The 21496-nt window shown below is 41.9% G+C and overlaps 4 protein-coding genes across 4 annotated transcripts; all 4 read left to right on the top strand.

The window, feature by feature from the left end:
- The first annotated feature begins 119 nt into the window (after window positions 1-119).
- Window positions 120-3991, top strand: LOC102717889 (probable acylpyruvase FAHD2, mitochondrial). The gene is made up of 8 exons (XM_040522189.1): window positions 120-301; window positions 423-597; window positions 1528-1580; window positions 2192-2254; window positions 2606-2656; window positions 2756-2873; window positions 2952-3073; window positions 3738-3991. The coding sequence occupies exons 1-7, from the start codon at window positions 194-196 to the stop codon at window positions 3065-3067; spliced, it is 684 nt and encodes a 227-aa protein (XP_040378123.1). The 5' UTR covers window positions 120-193; the 3' UTR covers window positions 3068-3073; window positions 3738-3991.
- A 935-nt stretch (window positions 3992-4926) lies between these two features.
- Window positions 4927-5597, top strand: LOC121053845 (NAC domain-containing protein 68-like). Its single transcript, XM_040521824.1, has 2 exons — window positions 4927-5273; window positions 5369-5597. Exons 1-2 carry the CDS (start codon window positions 4927-4929, stop codon window positions 5595-5597), a joined length of 576 nt encoding a protein of 191 aa, XP_040377758.1.
- Window positions 5598-6473: 876 nt separating this feature from the next.
- Window positions 6474-8596, top strand: LOC102719283 (50S ribosomal protein L18, chloroplastic). The gene is made up of 3 exons (XM_006650772.3): window positions 6474-6753; window positions 7444-7605; window positions 8219-8596. The coding sequence occupies exons 1-3, from the start codon at window positions 6547-6549 to the stop codon at window positions 8366-8368; spliced, it is 519 nt and encodes a 172-aa protein (XP_006650835.1). The 5' UTR covers window positions 6474-6546; the 3' UTR covers window positions 8369-8596.
- A 5419-nt stretch (window positions 8597-14015) lies between these two features.
- LOC102717609 (mannan endo-1,4-beta-mannosidase 3-like) lies at window positions 14016-15768 on the top strand. Its single transcript, XM_040522431.1, has 3 exons — window positions 14016-14301; window positions 14419-14613; window positions 14701-15768. The coding sequence occupies exons 1-3, from the start codon at window positions 14059-14061 to the stop codon at window positions 15637-15639; spliced, it is 1377 nt and encodes a 458-aa protein (XP_040378365.1). The 5' UTR covers window positions 14016-14058; the 3' UTR covers window positions 15640-15768.
- Window positions 15769-21496: the final 5728 nt, after the last annotated feature.

Genomic DNA, 21496 nt, shown 5'->3' with positions numbered 1-21496 from the left:
TAGCAGGCCGGTAATGTCATACAGGCCCATATGGGCCGACCTGTGTGTAATTGGATGGGCCGCCCAGCTTGCACTTTTTGTCACGTGCGGCTGCGTGGTGGAGCCCACTTCCATTTCTTCCCCGTCGCCACCAACCTCGCCTCGAGTTCGCCGTCTCCCGTCTCCCCAAGCTCGCAGCTCTACTCCGGCGGCCATGGCGGCGGCGGCGGCGCAGAGGCTCCTCGCGGCCAGCACGAAGATCGTCGGGGTCGGTCGTAACTATGTCGCCCACGCCAAGGAGCTCGGCAACCCCGTCCCCAAGGTACAGTACTCTCCGATCCGAAACCTTCACCGGCGCGGGTTCTCCCGTTCGCTGCTCGTCCTGTTCCCGCGGGTTGCCTGATCCGGCCCCTGGGTTGTTCCCGTGATGCGTGTGGTTGCAGGAGCCGGTGCTGTTCCTGAAGCCCACCTCGTCGTTCCTCCACGCGGGCGTGGCCGGCGCCGCCATCGAGGTGCCGGAGCCGGTCGAGTCTCTGCACCACGAGGTGGAGCTCGCCGTTGTTATCTCCCAGCGCGCGCGCGACGTCCCCGAGGCCTCTGCCATGGACTTCGTCGGAGGTACTCCGTAATTGATAATCTAGGATGTGATGTGATAAAAATGGATCTAAACTACTGGCGTACTTTCGGTTGATTAGTTGTGTGAGTTTTACATTCCTGATCATGGATGAAAATCAGACTGACAGTAAATTTTGGTAAATAAATCAAAATATAAATATACTATCCGCCAGAAAAATTGAATAGGCATGCCAATATGCTTTGTTCTGTGAAAACTAGGTAGAACCTTGGAGTTAACATTCAGAATTGTTTGAGCAAGTCTTAGAGACGTCACAGAAAGTGAAAGTGGACAACTTGAGCTCATACAACTCTCATCCTTTGCGACTTTCAGCAATCCTTCAGTAGACATTATCCCTATTAGTTTGACAAGCTTGGTGGAAAATTGAAACATGGAATTTTAAGCTCTTCACCATTGGCTTGTTCAATGCTTGTTTTGCCATGAGCAGGCACATATAGGGGTGTTTTTGTTTGATGCACTACCAAAGTATTGGAAGTGCCAGACCTTGAGTAGTTTTATCCCTACTGATATCTTAGTAGAGTACTATTGACTCATCTAATAAGATTTGGCAAGTATTGGGTTCAATCCAAACATCTAGAGTGTACTGTTCAAGTGGCCAAATAATTGGTAGGACAAATTTTAGCTTCAAAACGAATGGCCCATAGTGTATCTTATCAGCAAGGAGTATTCCTGAACATACGCGCATTTCTTGTACTTTTGGTTGCTTGATGTTCTCTAAATACTCATGGCGGTGAAAATATGATCTTATTGTTTGGTTCAATGTCAAACTATGCCACAGTAAGTAGCAGATTGTTCGCATTACTCTTCTTTGTTTTCTATATTTATTAACCATACAAGTAAAAAAACAAAGCTATTGATTTCCCCTGAAGTGACAAAATAAATTTAGAATGATTGTAAATGTTTGGATTTCCCAGGTTATGCGCTTGCATTGGACATGACAGCAAGAGAGCTTCAATCTGCTGCTAAGGTGTGCACTAGCTGCCCTGGTTTTCTTTTGTCTTGTTATACCAGTACCATTATTGTCACTTTATTGCTACCTATCATCATCCCTGGTGGTTCAAACGATAGATAAGAGAGTAAATTCAGCAACAGACTAATCTTAAAAGCTGCTTCTTTATTACTAACTGCATAAGTTCCTACAACGTTTTTCTTTTTGAGTTTGATTATTACTATCTTGTTTTATCAAACATATGACATTTTTTTGGGGAATGGTTTTGTGCAAAATTTACAATAACTAGTTGGCAGTTGTGACCTTGTATTTTTTATGAATCAATTACACATTATCTGAAGGGGTTATTGTTTGGCTTTTTCAGGGAAAAAACCAAACGACATATTTACAAATAAAAGATAATTTGTGAATAAAACTTTTATATACGTGTTCTTAGCGATCTAAAATAAAAGGTTAGAAAATAAACTACAATAAAAAACCCTAAAATCAACTCCAAATTTAAGGTTGAAAAATCAAAATTTGTCCTATAATTAGAAATAAAAGCAAAAAGATGATGATGTTAATGTAAGAAAATATTTCTATCTTGCACCTTTTTTTTGGTAATACTTATGAACAAATGCACTCTGTAGTCTGCAGGTCTTCCTTGGACTTTGGGTAAAGCACAGGACACCTTCACTCCAATTAGTGCAGTGGTAAGAAATGGGTTCTCTTTCTCAAAGAAAATGGTTTAGCCTGTGGCTTGGCAAATTTTCATTTGTAAGTATTTGCTTGTAATAGATAGCTCAAAGTTGTGGGTAACTGCAGATATGGAATATACACCACTAATCTTTATGATTATTAATGGATAGAAATAAAATATAAAATACTGCTATATAATAGAATCTTAGGATACTGGTGATAAATTTGCACCACCCTCTTTTGTTGGCGTTGGATTGTATGCTTTGACCACTGCCCATATCATTATACTGAATATGAAATGCATAATTGTATTGCTGCATGCAATGCATTTGACTTTTCTTGATGATTCTTGCTCTATTGAACAGATTCCAAAATCAGATGTCGCTAATCCTGATGATCTAGAGCTCTGGTTAAAGGTAGTTATACAAATATGTAGACATGTAGTGAATCTATTTGTTTTCCTCCCTAAGAAGAAGGTGAAACAAATTTACCCAGAACTGTGAAATCATGTCCAGGTTGACGATGAACTTAGACAGAAGGGATCTACAAGTGATATGATATTCAAGATACCGTCTCTAATCAGTTATATCAGTTCCATCATGACATTAATGGAGGGTGATGTTATACTGACCGGTAAATCACATTTTCTGGAAACAGTTTGCTGTGCATTAGAGTTGTGTTTGTGGGGGTTATTCATGAATACCTCTGCAGGTACTCCTGAGGGTGTAGGTCCAGTACGTCCAGGACAGAAGATCAAAGCTGGTATAACCGGTCTCGTTGATGTTGAGTTTGATGTCCAGAGGCGCAAGCGGTCATTTTCTACTTGATGATAGGCAAGAGATTATTACTGAGCACTGTCTTCTTTGTGATATCAGTACATTGTTCTGCATGCGCCAGAAAAAAGAAAGTATCATGACCACATGCATTTATTTCTTGGCACACCTAAAAAGAATTCTCCGGGTCCATCAATTTCATGAAAACTGGACTATACTTAGCATGGTAATCTATCTTGCCCGTACTAAAATTAATACATACAGTAAATATAGCTTCCCACATGACAGCGCATGAAAACGTAGATATAATTTTAGCATATGCCTGGCTAATAATATGTGCTTATGGACTACTTGTGATGTTTTTCATGTACAACTTCAAGAGTATGTATTGCCATACCTCACCCACAAAAACATAGTATTGTTTTTATTAGGAAATGACTTTAGATTATCAGCCTCATCTTTTCACTTCTTTATGCTTATAAGCCAAAATTTTAAGATTTTATAGTTTTCCGTCGTAGTTTATTTTACAACCTTTGCTTTTAGATCGCTAAGAACACATATATAAAAGTTTTATTTTTAAATTATTTTTCGTTTGTAAATATGTCTGATTTGCTTTTTCCTCAGACGAAGACTGGTTAGTGTGTACGTGACATCACGTGATGAATTGATGATGACAGTGGTGGATATATGAAAATGTATGACCATTGGTTTGTGCTGTCTGCAGGTGAAAACACAGCTTCAGTCCTCAAGTATTACCACTTCCTCAAGAAAATCCAGACCATACTTTACCCCACATTTTTTTGAATGTAATCCTGGATCTGTTTATAGTTTCGTGTGAGAGCAAGCTGTCTCATGAACTATGCCGGTGTTGTATATTGTCCATGTTGATGGAGCTGCAAGCTCTCTGCAATAATAACAAACCTTTTTTTTTAATCAAGCTTGTGCTTTGTTTTGATCACCTGATCTTTGTCTTTTCTACTGTGGTAAAATATGCAGCAGTAGCAGGACATTTCTTCCTCCTCTATTAGGACCTTTCTAACTTAATTACATTTCATTTCCCCTTAATTAGCTGGTCCGTGCTAAATTGACTAGAAATTTCCTCGCCAAAAAAATGACAAGAAATTAAAGAGGATGCTCAAGAACAATCAATGATGGTGAGAGGAAAAAGGTTCCAAAACAAGGGGGGACGACGGAATTATAATCTCCAACTATACTAATGGAGTACTAAATTACTAATAATGCATTGGAGTACTTAGCTTGGGGCATGGCGGGAACGGCTGGTTTTCCCGGGAACTCAGATCAGGCGGGCCATGGTCCGTTCGAAACGCTACGAATTGATCTGAGACGAGACTCACTGGGCAAACTGTATATGATTTACCCTGCCTGACAGTTGGTAAATTTCGTACACATTGTAGTTGTTAGTTAAAGCAAGCTGTACGTGTGCTTGCATAGCCAATTCTGGAAGTATAATTGTATAATCTGGACGGAATAATTAGCTGTAAACTTAACAGTGACGTTACTAGGCAGACTAACCCCATGATCGAACTAGCGTCGATTTGCAGCCATTGATCTCACATGATCCGATCTGACTCTCCATCCGGACCGCTCGCTCATTCCCGCCAAAAAAAAAAACAGTTGGCTTGCTTAGCTCGAGCTCGTGTCGGTGATCGATTAGTGAGTAAATCGGTTTCATCGCGCACGTGCGCCCCCGCCGCCATAAAAGGGCTCGCCACGCCCACCATTTCCATGCACCTCCTCCATCCATCGATTCACCCTCCGCGCGTTCGACTTCTTCGTCTCTGATCGCCCGCCTCATCGATCGAGCTCAAGCTAGGGCAACTTGATCGAGAGCGTCTCTGATCGATCGCTGCTTCGATTCATTGATCGAGCTCAAGCTAGGACAACTCGAGGGCATGGACATGGCCGACGGGATTGCTCTGGATCCAGGCTGCCACTTCCGCCCTTCCGACGGCGGCCTCATCACCCTCTTCCTCCGCCCCAAGATCGCCGAGGAGCCGTTCGAGGAGCGCATCGTCAACAACGCCGACGTCTACTCCTCCGATCCGGTAGAACTCGTCGGCCAGCACACACCGGCGCCGGGTACCCAAGGGAACACCGGCGTGTGGTACTTCTTCTGCCCCCCGCGCTACACGAGCAAGCACGCGAGCTCTGGTGGGAGGCGGCAGCGCGCGGTCGGCGGCGGCGGCGGCGAGAGGGTGTGGAAGTCGGAGGGCGGCCAGAAGCCCGTGAAGGCCGCCTCGTCGGCTACCTCCAGAAGTTATCCTACGGCGTGTACGAGTCGTCGGGGTCGGCACGCACCTTCACGAGGCTGGGGTGGTGCATGACGGAGTACAGTCTCGACGACGACGCCGTCGGAGCAGAGAAGCAGGTGCTCTGCAAGTTCTACCGCTCGCCTCGCGCGGTTTGCGCCGAGGCGCGCACGGCGGCTGCTGGATCGCCATGCTCCGGCTCCAAGAGGAAGGCGGACGACGCCGTGGGCGATCTACCGGAGGCGCCACCCAGCACGTGGCCGCGGCAAGAGGCCGGGAGCGAGCACGAGCAGCCGAACTTACCGCCGGACTAGCCTTTGCCGTGCGCTCCGACGATGGAGGTCGCCGGCGGCGGCAGCGAAGACGAGTTACCGCTGGACAGCCTGGACTTCGACTTGGAGGCCCTGCTATCCTCCCCGGTGGACGAGAACCTGACGAGGCAGTTCAGCACGGTCACGGATGAGCAGTGCATGAGGTATCTGCTGGACGACGAGCCATTGCCGTGCACCGCTCCGACGACGATGGAGGTTGCCGGCGCCGGCGGTGGCGACAACGCGTTGATCCAGACGACGCGCGGCGCTTGCATGGACAGCGAGTTCATAGCGCTCTTGGCTGCCGGACATACCGTCGACGAGTTGCTTGGCCCGGCCGACCCAATCTCCTAGCCAAGATTCAACAAGCTTTTCATTTTTTTTTGTAGTGTTGTTCTTGATCGATTAGGTATTTGTTTGATCTGCATGCTTTTGCAATTGAGCTGCATGAAGATATGCATTGCTCGATCGATCTGTAATTGATGAGAAGAATCGAATTGATTCCTTCGGCAATGTGTGATGTAATCCCCTTTTGTGAATCAATGAAATTCATCATCTTCATCACAGATTCAAAGTGATTATTATTTTTCCATTTCTTTTTGCGAGTATTCATCAGAATAATTTTTTTACTCTATTGCGATCCTGGGCCCGGCCCATCAAGAAATGTGATGGTGGAGGCCCAATCGAAATGGGCTGAATCTGGAAGGTGGGTCGTTCTGGTAGGCCCATGTACTCGGTGTTCTCTCCAATATGGGCTCCACTGAAATGGATCGACGATGGGCCCGGTCCATTAGTAGCCCATGCCGTGTATAATTTGTTTTGAACATGGGGGTCTTTTTGTAATTTTTCCAAATCAAGCTTAAAATGCGCTACGCGGTGGATAGGATAAGGCAAGCCATTGGGCTCGTCGGAGAGACGAAGGCAAGGGGAAGTCGCAGCGCAGCGCTGAGCCATGCTCGCCTCGCCGGCGCTCGCCGGCGTCCACGCCTTAGCGGTGGTCGTGCCCGGGAGACTCGGGATCCCCCTTCCGTCCGCCTACGCCGCGCCGTCGCCGTCGCAGGGGCAGGGGCGGCGGGCCTCCCTCGTCGTCGTCGCCAAGGCCAAGGTGTCGACGCCCCAGGCCGACCGCATCGCGCGCCATGTCCGCCTCCGCAAGAAGGTAATAAGCCCCGCACTGCACGACGAGAGTTTATCCAGCCTTGCTTCGAATCTCTTGCAATGCGATAATTGCGCGGCTCCTTTTGCGGTAGGTTAGTAGGGCGTGAGAGCAATGTCGTGCCGTTGACGTATTCGATGAAATGCCTTTGCCGCAGTGGTAGCCTGACTTGAGTAGGAATTGCTATTTAGTTTATGAGTAATTTGTGGAGCGATGTAATTTGGCACTCCGCTACTCCAGCTCGGGTTAATGCATGTAGTAGTCAATAAGTTTTACTGAGAGTAGTACCTGCCATTGTATGTACACGAATCAGGAGGTCACAATCCAGATGTGCGAAGTAGTTGCCGACGCGGCAATGCTGATATACTGATGTGCGTTGTTATTATTATTCATTTCTGAAGCACACGCAGCACAGGGTGAACATTAGAAGTTTGCTGGAGGGCAGTGCCTTCAGTCTTCACAATAACACAAATTTAGCATCACTCTCAGTGATGTGCTGTTCGAATGAATAATGCATTGTTCATGTATGTCTTGATTAGTCCTTCTTCTTAGAATGTCAGTTGGCCATCAGGTCGCAGAGAAACAATTGTGCATACTTATGGGTGCATGACTCATTTTGTTGTCTTTGCTCAGAATGCACATCTATATGAATGAAAGCATCTTTTTCTGTAAATCTTACATAATTCCTTTCAGGTTAGTGGCACCACGGAGAGGCCAAGACTCAGCGTTTTCCGCTCAAACAAGCATTTATATGCTCAAGTGATCGACGATACAAAATCATGCACCCTTGTATCAGCCTCCACGATGCACAAGTCTCTTTCGAAGGACATGGAATACTCCGCAGGGCCAACAGTTGTAAGTTGATTTTGAGTTACCCATGTCTAACTTATTTTTTTTCTGAAAATCAGCAATGCAGTTCCAAAATTATGTTGTAGGCGATACTATTCACAGTTATTGGATATACCTCCGTGAGAGTTGATTGTACATCTATATTTGTCTGATAAGACAATCATTCTCAATTTAATCTCACCTGTTCAAAGCCTAAACTAAGTGATGTCTTTGGAGGCATATTGGTTGGGAAACCAATGGCTTCTAGATCAACTTATTATTGGAACTTGGATATCTGACAAGTAACAACCCTTTCCTAATTTATCTCTGAAGAAAACCCAGAGGAATGCACCGAAAATCAAAACTTTTTTGAGTTGTTAAAGATTTCTTTTATGATTTTTTGCAAGTGGCTTGTCTATATGCTAGTACATGTTTCTGAGCTCTGCTTATGAATTAATGTTCCACAAGTCATATAGTAAACGGCCCGATGCCTCTTAGATTACAAGTATGGAACAGGTATATTACAGTGTAGTGTGAACAAAATAGATTGAATATGCTTCTGTAGTTGTTTCTCGCTAAAAGTCATATATTTGTTTCTGATGAAAGTTCACTGTTGTAAGTTGTAACGTTTGGTTTCCAGGAAGTGGCACAAAAGATTGGTGAGGTGATTGCCAAGTCTTGCTTGGAGAAAGGAATTACCAAAGTTGTTTTTGATCGGGGTGGTTTCCTCTACCATGGTCGCATTAAAGCTCTGGCTGATGCTGCTAGAGAGAATGGCCTTGATTTCTGAAATCTCCAAATGTTTGTTCATATATCCGGAATTACATGTACTTTCTTTTCGCCCACCTGTTGAACAGAGTTTTTGTTTGTAGTGATTTGATTTGCTCTGCAGGCTTGGCTACTCTTTAATTGTATATCACCTCTTTATCAGCTCTGGCATTATTGAGTTCATCTGCTTCATGAAGATCCTTTTAGCGGACATCTTCTCAGTTGGATAGATCAATCTGCTGTTATCCTATCCTATGCTTCTTGTCTGAATTTTATTTTCTGTTCTTGCAAATGGGAGTATTCCAAACTGCTAGTAGAGTTACACTAACACCTGATTTTTGCAGCAGACCAGGATAGTCTTTAGTCGGGCCTGCAAAAGCCCAGGTTTGGCATTGCCAAGCTTGGATTCCTGACCTATTCTGCAATTTGTGCAAGACCTGTACTAACTCGTCAAAGCTGTCAGTTGCTCTGGAGCAGTGCTATTCAGATTACAAAAACTTGCTGATTGAACAGATGCATACTGTCGTTTTCCTTTTCATTTCTTCTCCATCATTGCTGATCGAATTATTTATCAGCAGATAACATTTATTTGTTGCACTTCCATTTTTTATGTGGCTCTCAGAGTAATGGACTAATGGCTGCTTACTAAAGCGAAAACGAACGCCATTTACTAAGCTTATATTTCTTTCACTTTCAAAAGAGCCAAATTTTAATGTGTCAAAGATCGAAGGCGTACCTTGCCCAAGCTACTAGATCAACAGAAAATGCCGGGAGCATTGGGGAATTGCATAATCTCAATATTAGTGATGTTTTGTTTATGTGATTTGCTTTGGAAAGCTTAAGGAATTCAAATATTTGCAAACAAAATCTACAATCTTCTCTTTTTATCGGCTATAATTAAGCTCTAAGGTGATCAACCAAAGATTGGGGTTATTTTATTTACATTATGCTCCACGTGGTTATTTTATAAAAAAATGATGTGGAAAATAAGGCAATCAGATGGAAGGGGAAAGCTTACACATCAAGTACATTTTGTTAGTTGGATGTTAATTTAATTGCTTGCATTATTGTCTCATTCAGTTTGATAGTTTATGATTTTGGGTTCTCTCTTGGATTGGAACACAGCGACCTTCATTAAATATTAGGTTTATACTTCGTTTAAGACTGCTTATTGGATGAAAACTTACTTCGTTTGTCGTGAGCACCCTTTCTAAACAATTAAACGATGTGTTTTTTCTATAAAATAATCTGTATAAAATGTCTTTTTAAAAACTAATTCGATTTCTAGTTTCATAATAACTAATATTTAATTAATCATTTACTAATTTGCTAATAAGACTTGTTTTCGTTATATGTGATCATCTTCAACTTCAATCTTTATCACATTTAAAGTCAGCGTTGGATCATCAACTTCCCAAGGTCCCACCGTCAACATGTTTTCAAGCTACAGTAGTTGCTGGTAGAATCTATCACAGATATATCTAGATAATAATGCCGCGAGTTAGGTATTCAAACATAGTGGTTCCATTTTTTTTTTATTTTCAGTGAGCAAAAGAAAAGTACACACAGAAGAAATATATTAAGTCTCGAAAGGAACACCGAAAAACCGCTCAGCTTCTCTTGCTTCTCTCGGAGAGATAGATTGCACAACAAACGCCATTACGTGCGCATGATGCCTCGCACTTGAAATGCTAGTGAACATTGAAGCCTTAGAAATGACTTCATTTTCTTCTTAGAAAAAAAATATTATTAATATATCCGTTCCATATTACCAAAGTACTTGATACCTGATATTATTGTTGTAACGAGCTTTTTTACCACTTTTTTTTAAAAAAAGAGTATCTTGAGGTAACAAAAAATTTTAGTGTAAATTTTAGTACCTACCTCAAGGAGACACTAAATTTTTGAGTTTTTCACTATTCTTAAAAAGTATCTTCAGTTACTAAAAATTTTAGTCTAAAATTTTGATATCTTAATATACATTCTGCCTTAATGTACTAAATTTTAATATTAAAAAATATGGTACCTTAAGATATTTTTAATGATGATAAAAAACTCTAAATTTTTACGATAAAAAATATAGTACCTTGAAATATTTTTTTAAGAATGGTAAAAAAAATTTTGTTGTAATATTGAAAATGTTTGAAAGATTATTGTATTATCAAAGTACTTTGCACGATAAATATAGCTAAACTGTTTGCATTATTTAAAATATATCATAATTTAAAATTTTTCTCTAGTCAAGGAATGAAATCGGAGTAGTCAACAAGGTTAAAGTAGGAGTAAAAGAGAACGGAGGGGCTGTGTTGTTTCTTGACAAAATAAGCTGTTATCTTATTATCCTGCCTGTTTTTTTCCCATCACTTAGAATATTTTTAGTAAATTCAAGTATTTAGCAAGGTTCGGTATTTCTGGCCGGATTTGTGATTAATTTTGTGGAGGATGAGGTGTACAGTAATTTCAGGCTTCTGTAGAGCTCAGTAACTGTAGTAGTATCTGCTGAAGGAGAACTCGATGCTGACAGTTCATCGATAATTCAGATATAAGATTTATGCAGTGAATGGGAAGAGAGAGAGAGAGAGAGAGAGAGAGAAGTACAGAGAGAGAAGGTCTGAACTCTAAACTCTGAAGTGGCGATAAGCATCAGTTTCAGAATATGTACCAACTGGTATATGTACATGGATCAAAGAGATTGGAGATGCGTGCCGGTAAAGCACACGCTGCAACTGCTTTAGCCGTGCCACGACGACACTTCGCAGGTTCGTGCATGTGTGCCAGACCTGTCTCCAAGCTTGACACGATCCTTAGCTTCTTCAACTGATCGAATGCTTTGACTGAATTTTCTTTCAACAAAAAAGAAATAGCAGAGCTCTGAATCAATCAATAGCTTTCAAGTAGAAACAGTGGATTGCTGCAACGCATCTGCCGGTATCTAGAACGAACTTACAGAGGCCAATCGAGATATGCACCACCTTGGACAAGTGGCGTGCAAATGTCTGAAGAAATGCTGCCTTTTTGTTCTCTCCTTTAATTTGAGCAACTCTGAAGAAACATCTTTGGTGTACAAGTCTGAAGAAACCCCCTTTTTTTCTCTTTAATTAGTGCAATTCTGAAGAAATCACCCCATTTTCTGTCTTTAATTAGAGCGACTCTGAAGAAATTTAGTTGTAGAACAAGTCCAAAATCTCACACGTCATTCCATTGTGAAAATAATGCAGCAACTTACAACTGTGGTTATATTGTAAATTAGTACTACTTCTCGCATCACATCGATATGATCCTGCAGCGTCACTCTACATCTTTCATGAGTTGGATTTCTTCTCCAATCTTAACTGCATGTACTATTTAAGTAGTATGTTTAACAATATGTGGGTCTTCCGGCTACTTAATTACTCCCTCCGCTCTCAAAATACAAGTCGTTTTGGAGTTTTTAAAGTTAACATTGTACAACTTTAATCACTTATTTCTTTCACATAAATTAAAATAAAATTATAACAAACTTAATTATAACATTTTCGTACCCCTAACCCCCGAAGCCTATATTTAATTGGTTTTGATGATCCCATGCTAATTTGTGCTGACTGCATGTCTACATGTATCCTAAAACAACTTGTTTCTGAATTCTGATGGAGTAATTATTTTGTTTCATAATATAAGCCATTTTGATTTTTAAAGTTAAACATTAGTTTGATTAAATTTATTGAAAAATATAGCAACTGGCAAATTAGTTTCATTAGATCTATCATTGAATACATATTGACAGTATAGTATATATGTTTTCTGTTGAAAATCTCACTACATTTTTCTATAAATTTTATTAAACTTAAAAAATTGACTAAACAAAATCAAAACATCTTCCAATACAAACATGAGAGAGTATTATTTATAAACTACTTGTTTCTCAGGATTTTTTTAGAGCTTTATTTTTCTTCACAAATCTTTGCAGATGGCAGGTTCGCAGCATGCCGAAAGCAGCGATGGGATTTAAGACCTAATAAGAACTTTGAACCGGCCAAAGCCGGCTTAATTTAGACCTTTTGCTGTGGAATAAAATCCGTTCAGAAGAACAATGTACAAAGGCTTTAATTTGACCCCTATAAAGTAATCACCTACTACCAATGGAGGAGCTAACGTAAGTATCTAGTTCTCCTTTGGGAAAGTCGGCAAGGAAGGATCGATTAGCTATGGGTAAGTGCAGCCATTAACAAGTTAACTCTGCAATTGCAGCGGTTGTTAACAATTATGTCTTAAATATTTTATGCCGCTGATTTTTTTATACACGTTCGATCACTCCTCGTATTCAAAAAATTTATATCATTATTAACTATTTTTATATTATTTTATTTATTATTAAATATATTTTTATGCATATGCATAGCATTACATTTTTTAATTTTTTAAATAAGATAAATAGTTAAATATATATATATAATTAACGGCGTCAAATATTATTATTTATAGACGGACGGAGTAATTGTTACCTATCGTCGCTATCGATGTTACCTGCCTACTGTCAACCCCATTTTGCTGACTGATACTGTACGGCTGTACGTACCTGTACGCGTATACGGTTTTGTGTAATCTTAACGAAACATCATGCTCTTGACAGTTGATGTAGTACTAATTAATTTGCATATAGTACGTTGATGTAATTAGATGTACGTTTGCAGCCGCACTATAGATTAATTGTATTCGTTACGTCTTAGAAAAAATTGCCTGCCTAGCTGCCTCTTTGGGGATCAGGATAGATTTTTTTGAGTGTAAAAGCTAAAAACAAAAGAAGAAAGACGAACAAATTAATTGGCAGAAATATAAACGTCCTCGTCTTTTCGTTTATATTTTATAAGACAAAATTTAAATCTTTAACTTTAATTTAGATTCCTTTGAAATTTTTATTGTAGCTTATTTTTAAAGATATTTTGCATCATTAAGAATATATATAAGTCTATTTATAAATTGTTTTTTTAAATATATTGTTATACTTATTTTTAAAATAAACCAAAAGATGAACACGTAGTAAAAAATGGCTGTGGATTTCTTTTTGAATAATATTGTATGAGCATGCAGTTCCACGTAGGCTGTGTTCCGTGGCCAATTTTGGCTCTGCCACCCAAACCGACCAACGGCACCAGCTTGTAGTGGCCTCAAAATCCATGTAGGATGATCGCTCAAAGGCTGCAGGGACACCGTGTCCCTGTGTCTAGATCAATGGCTCACGCATATAACGATCATTGCAACACGTACTTATTCCATCCTGACGTTTCTGCCACAGAAACCACCCAAAATAAACTTCGATTTTGTACGACGTGGCCATTCTGTTTCGTTTTGGTCTTCTCATCCCAGACTGCGTCGCGTCGTGTCGTCGGTCTCCTGCACGCACGCGTACCAGTATTCTCGTGGGCGAAAACGATGAGATGCACGCCGCCGGCCGATCATCAACCGGCCACGCCGGCGACGCGCGGCTGTACACGCGTGTCCGTGCACGTTCTAGGCGATGCCCGTGCGCCCTATAAATGTGCACACGCGATCAGCTAGCCGAGGCACACACGCCGACACGCGCGCGCGTACGTCGTTCAGGGTGCAAGCACGTGCTGCAGGCTGCAGCTTACGCCGGCGATGGCGCCACGGCCGGCCGCCGTGATGTACGTCCTCCTCCTCTTCACGGCGATCTTCGCCGCGGTGGCGGCCGGCGGCGACGGTGGGGGTGGCGCCATGGTGGGCGTGGAGGGGACGCAGTTCGTGGTGGGCGGCGGCAGGACGGTCTACTTCAGCGGCTTCAACGCGTACTGGCTGATGATGATGGCGTCCGACCCGGCGCGGCGCGGCGCCGTGGCGGCGGCGTTCCGGCAGGCGGCGGCGCGCGGCCTCAACCTCGCCCGCACGTGGGCCTTCAGCGACGGCGGCGACCAGCCGCTCCAGTCGTCGCCGGGCGTCTACGACGAGGCCATGTTCCAGGTCATCACGCACGCCGTCTCGTCGCGGATCGTTCGAAACGACGACGAGAAATCACGCTGCCACGTGGAAATAATGGCGCGCAAAAGCTCACAGCTGGTTTGAATATTCTGTGTGCAGGGGCTGGACTTCGTGATCGCCGAAGCGAGGCGGCACGGCATATACCTCCTCCTCTGCCTGACCAACAACTTCGACGACTTCGGCGGCAAGCGGCAGTACGTCCGGTGGGCGGCCGACGCCGGCCACAACCTCACCGCCGGCGACGACTTCTTCACCAGCGACGTCGTCAAGTCCTACTACAAGAACCACGTCAAGGTACGTACATTTGTAATGGAAGAGCTCGAGCTTAATTAGCTTGCATGATCGATCTTCTCATGCATGGCGGCGTTGCATGAAGTCCAGGCGGTGGTGACGAGGGTGAACACGGTGACGGGTGTGGCGTACAAGGACGAGCCGACCATCTTGGCGTGGGAGCTCATGAACGAGCCGCGGTGCGACGCCGACCCCGGCGGCGGCACGGTGCAGGCGTGGGTGGAGGAGATGGCGCCGTACGTGAAGAGCGTCGACGGCGGCCGGCACCTGGTGACGGCGGGGCTGGAGGGGTTCTACGGCGACGGCGAGCACGAGAGCAGGGAGCTCAACCCGTGGGGCATCTACTACGGCACCAACTACGTCGCCACGCACCGCGCCGCCGGCGTCGACTTCGCCACCATCCACCTCTACCCGGACGTCTGGCTCTGGGGCTCCACCGCCGACGAGCAGGCCGCCTTCCTCCGGAACTGGACGCGCTCCCACATCGACGCCACGGCGGCCTACCTCGGCAAGCCGCTGCTCGTCACCGAGTACGGCAAGTTCCTCTGGAAGGACGGCGCCGGCTGCGCCGCCGACAAGACGCAGAGGAACTACTTCCTCGACGTGGTGCTCGACGCCATCTACGCCTCGGCGGCGCGCGGCGGGCCGCTCGTCGGCGGCGCCTTCTGGCAGCTGCTGCTCGACGACGACGTCGTCCACGGCATGGACGACCTCAGGGACGGCTACGAGATCATCTTCCCGGAGGACACCCGCGCCGCGACCATCATCGGCGAGCACTCCGAGCAGCTGGCCAGCCTCAACGGCCAGGACGCGGAGGCGCTTCGCCGCCGGGCGGCGGCGAGCTCGCACCGCAAGACGCGTCTAGGCAGCTCTCCTAGCGGCGGCGGCGGCGAAGAAGAAGAAACAGTCAGCCTCCCTCGAATGCTCTTGATTCGTTTCATCTCTTTGTCGAGATCAATCAGTTCATTTATTTCAGAAAAAAAATCATTCTTTTGTAATTTGCATCACGCAAGCCTTCCTTGTCCATAGCTGTAGCTGTTAGTTGGCAAATCTTGCAACTGTAACTTGTCGAAATCATCAGGGAGGCTTCAAGATGACTGTCCTTCTGTTTTGTACCATAGTTTTGTGTACGAGCTTTTTTACCGTCCCTAAAAAATACCTTAAGATACTTTTTAATGTAAAAAGCATAGTATGTTGCGGTAAATTATACCTTAAAATCTAAAAATTTATATTAAATAAAAATTTATACTAAAATTCTTGATAACTTTAGATATTTTTTAAAGACGATAAAAAAGCCCTTTGTGTATAGCATGGAATGCTTTCAGTGAAGAGAGCACTCTACTTAAAAACGTCACTAGCTTCCAACTGATTAGTGGCGCCACATGAAGTCTTCATTTCAACCTAACACAATATTAATCAGTATATTGCTCACTGTTTTGGAAGTCAACAGTAAAACATCACTGATAAAAGACCTACAGAAATAGATGAATTGCTGTGGTCTCCATGCATCTTTCTTCATCCGTGTATTAAAAAATGAAAATGAGGGAGCTAGACATGGAGTGCTCCAAGTGGGATTGAATTGTTTGCAAAGTTAATTACGTGGCTGTCTACTTGTTCAACCCTCTGCATCCATCAATGGCTTGCTTGTTGCTACCACAGCTGTCGGTCAATTTGACAAGGTGGATTGATTTCTTATCCCAAAGGGTTCAGATTTCCTTCAGAGCTCCGATGATTGCGAGATGTTTTAGGGGTTACAGCGCCAAACGATATATTTATCAAAGAATAATTTATAAATAAAATTTATGTACACGATGCTGATTAAAAAAAAATAAACTACCATAAAAATACTCTAAAATGAATGTTAAATTAAAAGTTTAAAAACAAAATTTAACCTTTGGGTGACACAAGAGGCGTGCCGTGAGAAGAGAGGTTACTCCAAGGTCATCGCTGCTGCATCCCCAAACAATTGCAAAAATTTCCCCTCAAATCGCAAGGAAAACCCAACGCACGCTGATTGCGACGCTCGGGTAAGAATCCACGAGGAAAAGGAAGCAAGCGAGCACCGGCGCGGTAGCCACGCCGGTGATTCATAATTAACGGCCGGTACCTGCATGACAGCCATGTCCGCTGCTAATTAAATCAACACCATCGCCGGCGCCGGCGCACCGGATCGGAAGCGACGCAGATGGATCGGGGCGGTCCTCCCCCCCCCCCCCCCCCGGCGAAGAGCCGAGGCGGAGGCGGGCCACGCCGCTGCGATCTCTCTTCGGAAGCGACGGGCGGTGGCCGGCGCGGCGGACGCGCTCGGCCGGCCCGCGTCTTTTCTTGGCTGACGGCCCATTGCGAACGGGTCAAGTTGGGCCTCTTTTGTGTTGGGCCAAAATCTCAGCCCATTAACGTTTTTGAACTTTTGTTTCTTCCTTATAAACCCGGCACCGTTTGCATCGATGTATAGGCAGCCTATGCATGTTTGATGCAAATGTAGACCAACTTTGCTCTAATTAAGGTCCTGTTTATTACAGATGAAACAAATTGATGGATTATTATAATATATTATTATAATTAGAGCTCAAATTACTATAACCTATAAGCTCGTCCAAAAATATTTTTTTAATTATTGGGTGATTTTAGACTCATTGCCCTTGGATACGTTACAATAATTATCTACCTTTATCGTTTCTTTCTATTTTAGCTTAGGACACCTCGAATACAAAGTGCTTAGTGAGATGCTTAACAACATGATTAAGCTAAGCACTATATTTAAGCTTAAATATAGTGCTAGCTTAAATATAGTGCTTAGCTTAATCATGTTGTTAAGCACCTCACCAAGCACCCTGCATTGGAGGTGCCCTATTCCAGCTTACAGTAACCTGAATCAATAATCTAGATTATAATAATCATTAGCCGAAACAAATAGAGCATATGTTGTTTTAATTCGACTAGCTTTTAGCCTCTAGAATCTCAATTTTTTGGATAAAGGTATCACTGACATTTCCCGGTTGCTTTGTTTCTTACGATTCTGTTGCATCTCATGATTCTCATGTTGGGTTTTCGCGGTAATTTTCAGACAGTGCAAAAGCTTCTCAGGGTACCTCGACTCTCTGACTGGACTAACGCATGTATACTTTGCAACCAAGCTAGCACTATTGACCACACCATAGTTCTCAGGCTTAACAAATCTTAATGTAATTGTTTTTACTTTATCCAGTTTCAATTCATTTGTTCCATACTTTCACAGTCTTTAATGCAATAATTATTTAAAAATAAACCTATTTTAGGACAAATAAGATGGGACAAAGATGATCTTAATTTGGCAAGAACGGGGTATTATATTTCCCGATGGATGGGCCAGGCCCAGGATTGCTACCTATTCTGTGACAGATGGGCCGGTCACTGAGTATACACATCATGTAACACATGCTGATGCTTAACCGTGCGGCTTCAATTCAACCAGAATGCGTCCTGCTGGTTCGCCATACTAGATTGTTCCATTCAAAAAAAAGAGAGAGAGAGAGAGAATTCCATTCAGACGAGCCAAATCATTGTACGATTGGGCTTAAAATTTAGGGTCTATTCGTTTTAGAAGAATTCATAGAAGTTTGGAAGGATTTGAACTGTTTTATGTAACAACTAAATAGAGCATTAAACATCACATCGATTCCACAGTTATAAGAAAAATCGTGAGACGAATCTTTTGAGCCTAATTAGTCTATTAGTTATAAGTGCTACAGTAACTTATATGTACTAATGACGAATTAATTAGGCTTAAAAGATTCGTCTCGCGGTTTTTACGCGAGTCGTGAAATTCATTTTTTCATTCATATTCAAAAACCAATTCCAACGTTCGGTCAAATATCTAACGTGACACCTTAAAAAATTTTATTTCCTCGAATAAACACTCCCTAACAGGAGTCCGGCTACGCCAGCTGCTGCTAGATTCTCCCCTCGACTTTGAGAACAAAATATTAGCAATTAAAGAATAATATATGTATATAACTTTTATATATGTATATTTTGTGATCTAAAAGTAAATGTTGTTGTTTGATTAAAAAAACAAATGTTGTAAAACAAACTACGTTGGAAAAAGTCTAAAGTCAAGTTCAAAATCAAAATTTAAAATTTACAGTTTAAATTATGCTTATAAGCTATTGGGTAAAACGATGAGCTTGTATGTTTTTCTTGGTGTATTTTGTTTTTTTTTCCTGTGCAGAGACAGGTGATTGTGGAGGATCCTCTACTACTACCTGCAGGGAATATCGCTGGAGCTCTTCCGTGCAATCCCTTATTTCTTAAGCAATACTCCTATTTGATTTTTTGCCTTTTTTTGCGATTTGCGTTAAGCAATCTTCAAATTCATCTGAAAAAGACAATCTTCGAAATAACGGTGCACATTTTTCATTGAAGTTTAGATCTATATTTATTTGGTTTCTAATTCATCTGCAAGCAAAATATCCGTTTAGAGCCTTTAATACTCTATACAAGTTGGAGGCAAGAATTCTTGGTACCTGGTGTTGTATGTATCTCGGAAAATAAAACTTATTCTGAATTGCTGAGGATTTGGGGTGATTTATTTCTTTTTAGTTCTTTTATTTATATGCAGTTCCACAGAAATGATTTTGATAATTTCAAGAACTGTTTTTTTTTATGCAAGGATCTTCCGTGGTATATTTAATGGGCTTCATTCCCTTTTTCCTTAGTTATATCTGTTCAATTTTTATCAGAAAATACCAAAGATAACAAGAATTTTTTTTTCTTAACCTGCATTGTTCTGTTTTGAACTTGCATCCAGAAAAGTACTTCTATATGACAGTGAAATCCCCTCTAATTTTTTTATATATTCTAAGTTGCTAATAGTACAAGTGCACGTCTTTTGTTTTCCTTGTAGCAATCAATTTCTTAATTTTCAATTCCAATATTTTTTTGCTAATATTTTAGCAAAGCTCGTTTGCCATGTACTCTTAACTAGATATTCCATAGCAACGCATGGGATTATATCTATAGTATTTAAGATGGTCCTGCACATGCTACTCCCTCCTTCCACAAATAATCTACGTATTTGTATTTTTATTAAGAACAAGATTGAATTTGCATGTATTGTCTTCTATTGAATTATCCTTCTCATCTCTAATTTTAAGATGAATTAGCATACATATGAGAATAAAACAAACGTCACGCATCAAATTTTGTGGAAAATTCTGGAAAAGAAAAACAAAGCTATTACGTAGATCATTTGGAAGTAGGGAGTATTTCATACTCAAATGTTCCTATGTATTGCCAAAATTTGACAAAAACATTGTAGGAATTTCAGAGAATATTTCCTTTATCTTTCACATAAATCGTTAAAATCTTCGCAAGTTTCAGACGAAGCCTGAACAGTTTCACGATTGGATTTTTTTTCTAACGAGTTTCACGATTGTATTTAGAGCTTGGATTAAACAAAGATGGTCCAAATTATGAATAGTAATCAATCATCCTGGTCCCTGAAACCCGTGGATGAAGGAGGGCAGAAGCAACTGCCAGGATCATGTCTAAGGGCATTCATCTCTATCTCTCTCTGTTATTGCTGCTGTCACTGCTGCTTCATAAATGAGAGCCATGTGAAGTGCCCAAACTACATGCTTATCTTCAGTTTAACTTACATGGTGGTACTTAAATACAGGTCATAGTGGTACTGTGTCTGCACGAATGGGTGCACTACATTCATGTATCATTATTCATTAGGTGGGATTAGTAAATGAAACAAGAATGGAGAAATGAATTTGATTACAACTGCAATTGGAAGACCAATGGGTGTTCGTTTGGCTTATTCAAAAAAAAGTCAAACGGCATATTTATAAATAAAAAATATTTTATGAATAAAAATTTTATATACGTGCTCTTATCGATCTAAAAGCCAAAGCTAAAAAATAAACTATGATAAAAACCCTAAAATATAATTTAAATTTAAGGCTAAAGGTTTAAATTTTGGCTGATAAGTATAAGCATAAACGAAAATATTAAGCAAAAAAGATGGCAAACTGAATCAGGAAGAAGAAATGAACAGACAGTTGATACATTATTCTGTCTAATTGCCGCTGCTAGCTCAATCTTTTTTCATTTCAAGGGTAGATCCTACTATCTCTTCTCCCTGACAAGACTAGCAGGATTTATCTTTACAACTTCTAAAGCAGCCACCTTAAAGCAGTACTTGATATAGATTTTGTTAATCTGCAGTCACAAAAAGTGAGCTGCTGTCCTCATCATGCATGAATTCAAACGGGGATGCTTTCTTCCTTTCCCAGCTTTTGGATTCAAATTTTGTCTCTGTTAGGTTCCCCAAACCTGACTGCAATGGCAACGAGGTAGCTGAACGTTTCCGAAGTACTCCGACCAGTACTGAAGTATGATTACCTGAATTTCATCCCACACTGAAAGTCTGAAACATCACAATCCGTCCTAGTATCATTCAGATCAGAAAAGCAAGAAAACGTCCATGTCGAATTGCTCAATCATGCTTTTGAAAAGACAATGGCACCACATTCCAGAATCAAACAAATCATATTGCTTAGGCAAATATGTTAAGCAGATTACAGAGAGAGATGAGGCAATAAAAGATCACGCAGAGAATAGATGGCACATGCATCTGGGACCATCCCTCAAGCTTAATCTCATCATCTCATGTTGTAGATAGAACAGTGTACAAGTACCCTAATCGTCTTGACATGGAGGAGTCGCTTCCTTCCATGATGTATATAATTCCTAACCACAAATCTAGATATAATTGTTTTTTAAACGTAAAGAGTGCTGCTTTAAGAGGATGGCAATGCTGACTTGATTAATCCGGCATTTGGACTTGTAACTTGACATATGGGCCAGGATATTAATGATAGATTTCTCAGTGCATAAT

This window comes from Oryza brachyantha, chromosome 3, assembly GCF_000231095.2.
Source record: "Oryza brachyantha chromosome 3, ObraRS2, whole genome shotgun sequence".
In the NCBI taxonomy this organism is placed as follows: domain Eukaryota; kingdom Viridiplantae; phylum Streptophyta; class Magnoliopsida; order Poales; family Poaceae; genus Oryza; species Oryza brachyantha.
This window is presented reverse-complemented; position numbering and strand designations above follow the sequence as displayed.